General features: G+C 37.1%; 1 protein-coding gene across 1 annotated transcript; it reads left to right on the top strand.

Annotated features, from left to right (window-relative positions):
* The first annotated feature begins 458 nt into the window (after positions 1 to 458).
* On the top strand, positions 459 to 6331 carry LOC113062916 (solute carrier family 35 member F6-like). The gene is made up of 6 exons (XM_026232994.1): positions 459 to 662; positions 3077 to 3149; positions 3361 to 3532; positions 3779 to 3994; positions 4171 to 4281; positions 5400 to 6331. The coding sequence occupies exons 1-6, from the start codon at positions 586 to 588 to the stop codon at positions 5876 to 5878; spliced, it is 1128 nt and encodes a 375-aa protein (XP_026088779.1). The 5' UTR covers positions 459 to 585; the 3' UTR covers positions 5879 to 6331.
* Positions 6332 to 12929: the final 6598 nt, after the last annotated feature.

Below are 12929 nucleotides of genomic sequence, written 5' to 3'. Positions count from 1 at the left end.
GCTATCTAATGTTAACTTAACTTCTATCTAATCTGTCTGAACTTTCAAACTTCAAGTTTTTACAACTGCTTCAAACTTTCAAACAAGGCTTTTCAAGCCAACTTCAGAGTTTGTCTGCTAATTTTACTCTTCTAATTAAACATCTGGAACGAAGGAATCTTGTATAAGAATTCGCCGTGTAATACTGTATCCTGAATTAAATAACGTTAAGTGTTTTAGCTATCTAATACTGTAAATATATGTTTATTATTTATTGTACCAACAAGTCAGGAAATAAACATATCGTAGTCGAACACATTTTATTCATATTTTTTCTCAAATTACTGTGTTGTCCTGGTCACATGTTGATTGCTTGGCTGTTCATATATAATTAGTATATCATATTAAAGCAGAAGATCTGTGAAACTCTACATTGAAGATTTGCGGAAGTAAGGCGTCAGCTGGTGTGTCACGTGATCGCCATCATATGATTTGCATACAGAGCAACGACCGGTTTAGACCGTCGTACTCATCATAAGCAAGAAAGACAAATTTCAAGCTAGCCTGAGTGTCTGATGTTCGTGGTCACTCAGTCCCACACTCACCATGGCTTGGACAAAATATCAGCTCTTTCTCGCGGGTCTGATGCTCACCACAGGCTCCCTTAACACACTATCCGCGAAGTAAGTAGCACACGCACTGGATGGTGTTCGTTTACATGACATTTTTGCTAACTTATATTGGTGAAACGAACCGAATATTGGTTTGCTTCTATGAATAGGACAGACAATGATGCTTTCACGTTTTCTTTTACAAAACTATACGCAGTGTCCTTATTATTTTGTGAACGTGTGTAATGTTATTGTGTAATATCTCAAAAGAGTGAATCTGGATCATGTTTTTTGTGTTAATGTAAGCAAAAATTAGATGAAAGAAAGATTGTATATGCACTTTACATATTAATTTAATGTTAAATTAATTAAATACTTTACATATACAGACGAAATTGAAAATGTAACATTTTAGGACAAGATGATTAGACGACTCACGTGAATTTGTGAAGATCCGACGTGTGGGACATGTTGATGCTGCAAAATCAGCAATTCTGCCACCAAAACCCTTGTGACTATTAGTCAATAGTGCAATCGCAGCGTTAAACTTAGTGGACCATTGAGTCAAAAGATGTCTGCTATAAATGCTCTTAAGTAACTTGTAATTTGATACATCTTTGTATCTAAAACAGAAGCTTGATGTTTCTAGGCAGACGTTATTTGATACCACACTTCACTCAGTATCTGCTGGAAAACTGGCACTGAAGCATCTCTGTTTTAACACTTAACTATTTGCACACTCGGTTCTTACAGTACCTACTATTCTTTCTAAAATCAAGTCAAATTGTTAAATCTAAAGGAGTTGTTAAAATCTGTTTGTTAAGGTTTATTTGATAAACTCTATTCTTCATAATGAGGCTTTATGTCAGTCATGCATTGTCATTTCATAGTTGTAAAAATGACATTAGTGTCCCATGTGCATAGTTACTTATTAAACTTATAGTGACATAAGTTGAGTAGTTTAAAGGTGGATGTGACCAAAAAAAAAAAACACTGGTTTTGACAAATGGATTTGTGTGCAGTCCCAAACTTAAACTATCTTTGAGCAAATGTTTGCGATGAGAGCTTTATTTACTGTTATACGGCATATTAATGCACATTAAGTTTGATGAATTTTAATATCACATTTATAAATTTAAAGGGGGGGTGAAATGCTCGTTTTCTCTCAATATCCTGTTAATCTTGAGTACCTATAGAGTAGTACTGCATCCTTCATAACTCCAAAAAGTCTTTAGTTTTATTATATTCATAAGAGAAAGATAGTCTGTACCGATTTTTTCCGGAAAAACATGAGCGTCTGTAGGCGTGACGTGTGGGCGGAGCTAAAGAATCACGAGAGCCAGTAGGCTTTTGCGCTGATAGCGTTTGGAAGCTGTGACATTACCTGAGGACAAAACCAACCAAAACAAACCATTGCTAACAGTCAGATTCAGCGTATATTTATGATCCAGAGGCTGAAATTTAACTAGAGCAGCAGCAACAACAGCGGCTCTATGTGGTATGTACTGAAACTGTATATATATTTGCTTAGCGGTTTTGGAAAATGATTAAGTTCCACTTTGTCGTTTTTTCTTTTTTTTTTTTTTTTTTTTTTTTTTTAGCTGTACATGTGGAAAGTGCAGTTTGATGACAACATCGCATGTTGTTTACTTGATGTGCTTACGCACCGATAGCTAATTTAACAACAAAGAGATATTTGAAGCAGTTTTACTCATGCAGTTTGATGACAACATCACATGTTGTTTACTTGATGTGCTTACACGCCGACAGCTAAGTTAACAACACAGAGATATTTGAAGCCGTTTCACTCACTGCATGCGGTTCCAACACACGATCGTGACCCTTTTTCGTTGGGACTGCATTATCCTTAAGAAATAAATGATGTGCAAATCCGTCGTCAAACTGGGCCTTGTTTGTAAAACAAGCATCTTCGAAATGCAGGGGAACAAACACTTACACAATTCCGTTGATGCTCTGTAAAAATAAACTCCATCCACTGGTCCCTTAATGCTGTTTCTCTTTAGGTAATCTGTGCAGGGTTGTCTTGCCCTGGCAACCAAAAACACACTCCTTTTGTGACATTCCGCGACGCTCTCGCTCTGATCAGTGAAGTCAGTTGTGCTCTCAGTGCTCTGCTATACGGGAGCGCGCGCTCTTCCGGCAGAAGTGCCCTAGGACCCATATAAGGAAATTCCGCTCCATCTAACGTCACACAGAGCCATACTCGAAAAAAACTTTCCGAAACTTGTGACAAACCGGAAGAGGTTTTTTTGGAACAGAAATACTCCTTCAATCATACAACTTAATTTTTGAAACTTTGTCCATGTTTAGCATGGGAATCCAACTCTTTAACAGTGTAAAAAACTCAGTATGCATGAAATAGCATTTCACCCCCCCTTTAATTATTATTTATAATTATTCCTTACATTTATACAGTGCTTTTCTAGGCACTCAAAGTGCATACATCTTTTTTTATTTTCTTCTAGATGGGCTGATATGTTCTCTGCACCGGGATGTAGTGGCACCCCAAACCATGCCTTCTCCCACCCTTTTGTACAGGTAATGATATTTATCTATCCTCGAGATAACGACACTATTCACATCAAACTTTTCTCAGCTAATTTTTTCAGTACCTCTCAGGAAACAGAACTGAAAGAGTTATTTATGTTTTGGCAAAGTGAGAACTGGCTTTGACTCAATGTCCTTCTCTTCACGTCACTAATCAATCTCTCCTCTCTTCACCGCTCATCTCCCCGTCTCCCCCTTCCAGGCTGTGGGAATGTTTTTGGGGGAACTGTCCTGTCTGGTGGTGTTCCACATTCTCCTTTGTCATGATCGGCGCAAACCTGAGCCTACGATGGTTCCGGGCCAAAGTTTTAACCCCCTACTTTTCCTCCCGCCTGCACTTTGTGACATGTTGGGAACATCCATCATGTATGTTGGTGAGTATCCAACGTGTGGAGTATATTGTGTCAGTAGTCTTTAGTTCTTAAAGAGTAGGTTCATCAATTTACAACCAGCTTTGTATGGTTACAGTTTCAGCAGTATAAGTAAATGAACTGTGTATTATCTTCTTTAAAACTATATATGGTCAAGTTTAGATTAATAATAGCTGAAACTTCTGTTCTTGGATTGACTTAAACAGGTTCTGTGCTTGTGTTTTCGTTCCTCTTTCTTTACATCTCTAGCACTGAACATGACCAGCGCCTCTAGTTTCCAGATGCTGCGAGGAGCTGTGATCATCTTCACTGGACTGTTGTCTGTAGCATTCTTAGGTCGGCGACTGCAGCCCAGCCAGTGGATTGGGATCCTATTCACCATCCTTGGTCTGGTGGTGGTTGGCCTGGCGGACTTTATGAGCGGCCATGGGAATGACTCCCATAAGCTCAGTGAGGTTATCACAGGTCAGTAGTTACCTGCTGCTGAATGTTTTTAAGCATGCGCAATGATTATTTGTCTTTTACAAATCAGAAAATGTTCTCGTAGGCTGGAGATCAGGATTTTGTCTTTATTTGATTGTATCTTGCATTTCTATCTGATTGGACTGTTGCACTGATTATCTTTTGATCTTGTCTTATAGGGGACCTTTTGATCATCATGGCACAAATTATTGTTGCAGTCCAGATGGTCTTAGAGGAGAAGTTTGTTTATAAGCACAATGTGCATCCACTGAAGGCTGTCGGGACTGAAGGTAAATTTTTTAATATATTGCCATTGTTATTATATTAAGTCTGTAAACAGGATGTTAACAGAGGCTAGAGATGCTGAAGATGCATGCAAAGAGGAGAAAATACTGTAGCTGGCAGAGCAGCTCACTGTTCACGATGTGCGGAATAGAGTCCAAAGACAGAAAGAGGGGAACTGACTTTAGAAAACTTTACATGGCGTTTTCTTTTCAACTTGCCTCTGTATAATGCGTATTCAAGTAGTGTTTATAAGAGCAGAGCTGCAGTTTTTACAGCAGTAACCAAGGAAATGCTGTATCGCTGCTGTTCCATAAGCGCCACCTATTGTCAGAGAGTGAATTTGCATCTCATTAAGCTCATCTGCTGGATTTGTTTTGTGCAGATGTTTTATATATTGTTTTGCTTCAAATATTTAAAGCAAACATTGCTACGTTACAAGTGTGTAGAATTCATTTTGGATCGATTCATGATTAAAATTCAGTGGTTGCATCTAATTTCAAATGGCTATGAAAATTCAAGATTGGTGCAACAGTCTTATGTATCATGTGATCCTTTCAGAAAACATTCTAATATTCTGATTTAGAACTTAATTTCTTATTATCATTTTTGAAAACAGTTGTGCTGCTTAAATTTATTTTTTTTTCTTCAAAACTTGTTTGAATTAAAATTCAAAAGAAATGTAATTATTTAGTTAGTTTTTATTGTTTGTGATCAATTGCTAGAAAAGGTTAACTGTTAAAAAGATTAAATAAGCAATTAATCAAAGGTACTATAGATTACTAGAACAAACGATACTAATTGGCCAACAACCAAATGTTGTCATTACCATAGGTGTTTGCTAGACCCTTTTTAGGAGATCTCTGTTTTTAATCTTATCTGTCAATGCTGTTACAAATGAGTGATTATGTTCTCTGACTTGAAGCAGTGGGTTTGAGGTTATTTCGCTCCCAATCCTTCCCCATTCATTGTTACTGTCAAATCAGAAAAATGCTGCCAAATATACCTTCGTTAATGATGAATATCTACTGACAAACAGGCAATTTTTTGTTTATAAGTTTTTTTTTGCACTTTTTTACTGATTTGTTTCTCAGTGTCTTATTTGACTTTTATCTCTCTTTCTTAGGTTTTTTTGGATTTTTCATCCTCTCTTTGCTCCTCATCCCAATGTTCTACATCCATGTGGGAAGTTTTGCAGACAACCCACGGCAGGTCCTTGAAGACGCGTTGGATGCCTTCTGTCAGATTGGTCATAAGCCTCTCATTTTACTGGCACTGCTGGGCAACACTGTGAGCATTGCCTTCTTTAACTTCGCCGGCATCAGCGTCACCAAGGAAATAAGTGCCACTACTCGCATGGTGCTGGACAGTCTGCGTACTGTGGTCATCTGGGTCGTGAGTTTGGCGCTGGGTTGGGAGGTATTCCACGGCCTACAGATTTTAGGCTTCATCATTCTACTCCTTGGTACAGCGTTGTACAATGGACTCCACACGCCCTTGATGGCCAAACTGCCCTGCTGCCCTGGAGGGCAGAGAGCAGAGGAGGAAGAAGCCCCAGAGAGAGAGAGGCTGCTTGGTGGAGGAAAAGCTGCAAATGAGAGCTAATATTGGACTTTGAACAAAATGCTGCCCACAAGGCATTTTTGTTTTTAGTTTTAACTGCTATTTCCATTTGAAGAAAGAATAACGTTTTAGTATTGTTTTCGAGTTTGATTCAATACTTAGGAACCATCACTACTTATTCCCTACAGCCATTTCTGTGGGCATGTCCCAACGGTAAAAAAAAGAAAAGGATAGTTTAGTGCTTGGATTTTAAAATGGTTTTGAATGCAAATTTTTTTCACTTTAGGAAAGGGAACCATTTTCACATGATTCCAATGCCAAAAAAAAAATCTTAGAATAATATTTTAAAATTTTTAATTCTGTGTTTTATAGGGTTCAAAACCTTTTTTTGTTTACACGATGTGCGGTTGTTAAATGGACATTGTTTCTCTAACCATTTTATCTGAGGAAGATTTTTAGTGATCTGTGAAACGGGTATTGTGTACTGACAAGAAACTCTTCTGCCAGTCCATGTATATTTGGTTTATGAAATGATGGAAATCTCACTTCATAAGTTTAACGCCAGTAAATATTATGTTACCTTATTTTTCAGACGATAAGTCGCACTGGACTTTAAGTCACATTTATTTAGAACCAAGAACCAAGAGAAAACATTACCGTCTACAGCCGCGAGAGGGCACACTGTGTCTTCAGTGTAGACTACAGGAGCACTGAGCAGCATAGAGCGCCCTCTGGCGGCTGTAGATGGTAATATTTTCTCTTGGTTAATTTCTTCATTATTCATTTTGATAAATAAGTCGCACCTGACTATAAGTCGCAGGACCAGCCAAACTATGAAAAAAAGTGCGACTTATAGTCCGGAAAATACGGTAGATTTACCTTTCTTTTTTTTTAATGGAGTAATATACGAAGAACCCTAGTCTCAAAAACAGTGTAGTCTTTACTAAAATTGTAAAACTGACATCTGTCTGCATGAATGTATAAATCCTTCTCACATTCTTAGAAGAAACATTTGTACTTTGTGGATGCATTTGTGTTAAATGAAAACATGAAAAGGAAAGAACTGTTTCAGTGACTATTCTGATCTGCGTAATTCCACAAAATGTAACCACCAAAATAATGATAATATTGTGCTTTTCTTATGTACAGCATAAAGGGGTCATATGATGTGTTTTTTTTTCATTATGTGGTGTTATAGAATATGTTGACATGGTTTATAATACTGTACATTATTGTAGGTCCTCTATGCCCTGCCTATCTCAAATGCATAGTTTTCTACAAAGCCCCTCCTTCCGACTAGCACAGTCTGTTCTGATTGGCCAACTGACCCACTGCATTGTGATTGGCCGAACACTGCAACACTCGCCGGAAATGTAAAGCCCCTTTCCAAAATCGTGAGCTTCATCTAACAAAATAAATTTAAACACAGTTAAAGCTGCAGTAGGTAACTTTTGACGCTCTAGCGGTTAATGAAACAGAACTGCTTGCGTCTTGCGGAAGAACATTGTAGCCGGAGCTACTTCTCTCTGTTTATGTCTATGAAGAATCGCAAAGGTACTGGGTTACTCCGCCGCAGTACCCCCAAAGCAAACTAAAATAGTCCGAATATAAACACTTATTATAGGTGCACCCTAGTGATTCAGGACAAGCTAAAAACACGGTTTGGAAAATGGTTTCATGGTGTACTCGCTTATTATGTTCATTTTTATACATTTTGAACACAAAAAAAGTTACAGACCGCAGCTCTGATTGGTTGTTTCTTACCGGGAGCGCATGACTTTCTGCAAATGGCAATAGGACCACTGGGAGGAGCCAGAGGAGCTTGATTTTTTTCACAGATTATCTGTCTCATATTCTACTGTCAGGACATAATGACAGGTTTAATAAATATGTAAAAAATAATACTTTACAAAAGTTCCCTACAGCACCTTTAATAATGTCCTTAGTTTTACCATCAGTTCAAGTAAATAATTTCCTTAGTTTTACCATCAGTTCAAGCCCGAAAGATGAACAATATATAAATATTGATATAGTGATAAAATATATAAATTGAAATGTTGAAGCACCTTGGAACCTAGCCTATTTAAGAGAGACCTGACATGAACTACTACCACAACTATGCCTACATTGACAAGAACTTATTACAAGAAAGAGAAATATGAGCAATATGAAATGCCTAAAATAGTCTAACGGACAAGAAAGGCAACAGACTTAAACTTAATTATTTAATTTTATGAATGCTAGATTATAGTCCTAGTCATGATCTTTTTCAAAAGACATTTAGACACTTTTTGGTGAATTAAAAACAATAAGTAATGTAACTAATATTAAAACAACATTACAGAAGCTTACATTTATTTTAAAGAAAATAAAGTAAAACTAAGTAAGCAGTTAACTCAAGGTGTCAGTGCTGCCAGTTAAGATGTTTTTAAAAGGCTTTTTCAAAATACTACATAAACATCACGGGATAATACACAGTCCTTAACTTGTGATTTTGACCACTATATTGATATTTTATTTTCTGCTCCTCTCCTTGGCATCGTTGTGCCCCAAATAATTTACATTTTTTTCACGGTTTTTTTTACGAAATTATACTTTAAGAGCACATAAATGGCAAAACTTTTAACTGCGTGCGCCATGCATAATTAATGCATTGTGATTATGCATTATAATTAGATCACGACACAGAACGTGTTCAAATTAGTCCAACAACATGACATGTTAAATCTTATGATTTTTGGTTAATGTCAATTTTATTTTATTATAACATTATTTAAATCAGTTCAATTATCAATCAGTACTAAAATTATGTTATTTGTCAGAAATTGTTTTGCTTAATATATGGGTGTAAAATGCACAATGGTCACAAGAGGGCGCACCTCCAAAAAATAAAAACTGCCTATGTCGCCTATGCCACAGGCCGGCTCTGCTTAAACTAAAGTAATAATAAAACATACTTACAGAATCTGATTCAGAAGTGCCAGATTGTCATAGCAAAGTCAGAATTACCTCTTCTCCTAGGTTCATGAAACAGTCGCCCATAAAATGAATTCCTGTTCTGTTTTAAGTAATCTTAAAGATTCCTAAATGCATCTATTTTCGGAAGGCCAAATAAAGTGCTTTTGCTTTCATCTAGACACACAGCATCTCCCTGAAAAGGCTGCTTCAACACTAACTGTGGTACTGAAACCATGTCTTTATATTAATACCATATTTCTTTGCATGAACATTTGGGCGGCATTACACAACCATAGTGAGGTAGATATGTGTTGGCATGTTTGAATGAGCCGTTTTAGGGGGGGCGTGGCAGAGTCTTAAATTTGATAAAGAATATCTCTTTGGATTTAAGACTTTAGTCTTTGCAACTTTACAGATCTTCTTTATGCACGAAGAGCTTGTAACACTTCAAAGAGAAAGGAAAATTTTAAATTGCATCATATTACCTCTTTAATTTACATGTGTATACTCAAATGTTCTGTGTGAGCATAATACCCCCCCCCCCAAAAAAAAAGAAAAGAAAATGGCAATCAATACGAATAATTATACATTTTTTGAAACTTTACAATAATGGTCCATTTGTTAACTAACATTAGTTCAATACAGCTAATGAGTACGAAGAGATACAGCTTTAGTTTTTAATGTATTAGTAAATCTCTGTATTGTGTTAAGAGATGAACATTATTGATTACCATACTGTTTTAAATATAATTTATTTATTAAAATGTTTATTCTGATGGATTATTATTCCAAACGATGTGACGTCACATCGGTCCGCTCGCTCAAGCATCGCTGCTGCTGAGAGAAGTGACAAGTGAGGCAAATAACAGGAGCTTCAGTCGTTATTATGTGTTCCAAAACGTTAAGGGATTATTGTATCCAACATTTTATATCATCATGGCATATAGAACAAAAAAATATGTTTTAAAGTCTTCTAAAACATCTTGGACCATCGCTGCACACAGAGGTAATGTACACACTGGGTCTCTCAACGCTTGAACGCGTGCTGTGCGTTTAGGAGGTCGTCCGGGGATTACAGCTGTCACAACATTGGGTTGACAATGTGTAACCTGGCAACCGTATGTTCAATAATAGCTGTATGTTGTGGTGCAGATGTTCAGTTGAGATAATTAACTAGAGCGGTGTGTCCCTTCATTGAGATTTTTTGTTCAGTGTTTTGGCTCTGGTTGATGCCTGTGTCCCATGTCTCCCTGTTATATCACTGGATGCGGAAAGGACGGGAAGCCCAAACCAACATCTACGAGAGAGCGGCAGTTTTCTACATAGCTTGTGGATGTTAGCATAAGCTAAAATCATTACAATTCAGCAGCACAGCCAGCTATTAAAAACATTTAACAGGCCAGATCCTCATTAAAAACAGCAACGTACTGCATGCAGCTAGTATGGCAGTTGCTTTGACTGTCACCCATCTGTTCTGACTGATGAGGGAAACATTATAGTATTGCTAATACAGTACAGATTTAATGATTCATTAGCGTTGGGTAACATTTAGACACTAATTTGATTTTATATATAATATATGAATACAATATTTTTGTGCTCAAATGTATTCAAATGTAAAATATTCACGTCAGTTTTTTAATATACCAAATGACATGCATGCTTGCATATTTATGCATAAATATATCTCTCTATATGTATAACAATTATATTGAAATTATTTTACAAGTTTTTATACATTTAAGACATTCTAGATGTATTACTAAAACCGTTCATTTAGCCTCTTAGCAATAGCAATGATTGCATTTTTATTTTATTGTTGACATCAAACAGAGCCAAGGTTCTCTGTCTTACAACCTAGCATGCATATTAGTCAGTATTGTATACTCTTTGTGATGTAGATTTTGTGATGTAGATGTAGAAGTCACTGTCTTGCAGATATAGTGAATTTTATTCTTGTTTCAGGCCTACATTAAGCCTGTTCCTTGAGGATTTGACTCCATCAGTTTTGCTCTCCACCCTACCAGTGACAGTCAAAAAATAAAATAAAATTCAGGACAGGTTCTTATGCAGATCTTACCTAGAAGGGAACCTTAGGACAGGTCAGATTCATGTAGTTTGGGTGCCTTTACAGAAGACATACTTACATCTTAGACATCTTACATTTACATTTAGTCATTTAGCAGACGCTTTTACCCAAAGTGACTTAAAAATGAAGACTATGTAATTAATGAAAATCAACAAAAGAGCAGTGATAAACTGCTATATAAGTGCTACAACAAGTCTCAGTTAGCTAAACATAGTACACGTAGCAAGTTTTTTTTTATTATATAACAAAATAAAAAGAAAACAATAGAAAAAGAATAGAATAAGTTAGTGTTTGCTTTTGTTAATAGTATAATAAAAAAAACTATAGAATACATTAAGATTAGAAAACTAGTGTTAATTTCTTTTAAGAAAACAAGCAGCAAATGAATAGAGTGTAAGTCTAAAAGGGACTTTTATTCTTTTATAAGTATATCATTAGAATAGAGATTTGTAGAGTAGAGACAGAAGAGATGTTTTTTAGCCAATTTCTTGAAGATGATTTAAGTCTTGCTTGGATTGAGTTGGGGAGGTCATTCCACCAGGAGGGAACATTTCATTTAAAAGTCTGTGAAAGTGATTTTGTGCTTCTTTGGGATGGCACAATCAAGCGATGTTCACTCGAAAAACCACAGGCTTCTAGAGTGCACATAAGTGTGAAATAATGAATTTAGGTAAATGGGTGCAGAGCCAGTGGTGGTTTTGTAGGCAAACATCAATGCCTTGAGTTTTATGCGCGCAGATTGGAAGCCAGTGCAAATTGATAAACAGAGGTGTGACGTGCATTATTTTTGGCTTATTAAAAATTCATATTGCTGCCACATTCTCGATAAATTGTAAAGGTTTGATAGAACTGACTTGAAGGCTTGCCAAGAGAGTATTGCAGTAATCCAGCCTGGACAGAACAAGAGCTTGAACAAGGAGTTGTGCAGCATGTTCCGAAAGAAAGGGCCTGAACTTCTTGATGTTGAATAAAGCAAATCTGCAGTACCAGACAGTTTTAGCAATGTGGTCTGAGAAAGTCAGCTGATCATCAACTGTAACTCCAATGTTTCTGGTTGTTTTTGAAGGAGTTATGGTTGATGTACCTAACTGGATGGGAAAATTCTGATGAAACTATGGGTTTGCTGGAACCACAAGCAGTTCTGTCTTGGCAAGGTTGAGTTGAAGGGGATGGTCCTTCATCCAGCAAGAAAAGTCTGTTAGACAAGCTGAGATGTAAGCAGCTATCTTTGGATCATCAGGGTGGAATGAGAGGTAGAGTTGAGTGTCATCAGCACAGTAGTGGTTTGGAAAGCCATTCTGGACGACAGAACCTAATGATGCCATGTAGACAGAGAAAAGAAGAGGTCCAAAAACTGAGCCCTGAGGCACCCCAGCATATATGTTGTGACTTGTACACATCACCTCTCCAAGACACTTTAGCACCTATCTGATAGGTAAGACTCAAACCACTGGAGTGCAGTTCCTGAGATACCCTTTGCCAATAGGGCTGACAGGAGGATCTGGTGGTTAACTGTGTCAAAAGAAAAAGCAGATAAGTATTGAAGATTTTGAATCTGCTTTTGCCAGTCTTATGGCTTCAGCAACGGAGAGCATGGCAGTCTGGGTTGAATGTCCACTAAGGCTGGTCCGAATAAAAAAAATTGAGCTTCGGAAGTAATCAACACTGCATATTCAAGGCTTTGGAGACGGCTGAACATATTTTTCTCTCAACAACGTGTCTCACCGGACGCCATGCAGCGACAAAATCTGTCGCATCTAGTGTCCGGTGTAGACACTGTGTAATAAAGGCAGGAATCTCTGTGTGTCTGTCCGTCTGTTTAAACACACAATATACTATAGGCATACTTACAGAACTTAGAGATGGTGATTTTTCAAACTTGATGTGCTGTTGTGGCAGGCCAGTTTCAAATATCTGGTACACTGCCTTTGTCTTGTCCTCACTCAATTTGAAGTGTTCACAAAAAGCTGAGGTCTTCAGCATTTTTGTCTTCTCTTCCAGATGAACTTAATCATGACGTTCACTCATGGGCCATTCATATTCAAG

This window comes from Carassius auratus, chromosome 45 (genome assembly GCF_003368295.1).
Source record: "Carassius auratus strain Wakin chromosome 45, ASM336829v1, whole genome shotgun sequence".
NCBI classification, from domain to species: Eukaryota; Metazoa; Chordata; class Actinopteri; order Cypriniformes; family Cyprinidae; genus Carassius; species Carassius auratus.
The sequence above is the reverse complement of the archived record's forward strand: the minus strand, read 5'-3'. Positions and strand labels throughout refer to the sequence as shown.

Bases quoted from the DNA above. Each gene is read 5' to 3' on its own strand.
- LOC113062916 (XM_026232994.1), top strand. From the start codon at position 586: ATGGCTTGGACAAAATATCAGCTCTTTCTCGCGGGTCTGATGCTCACC. The intron at 3,150-3,360 runs GTAATGATATTT...TCCCCCTTCCAG, and splicing joins TCTCCCACCCTTTTGTACAG to GCTGTGGGAATGTTTTTGGG. The intron at 4,282-5,399 runs GTAAATTTTTTA...TCTCTTTCTTAG, and splicing joins GAAGGCTGTCGGGACTGAAG to GTTTTTTTGGATTTTTCATC.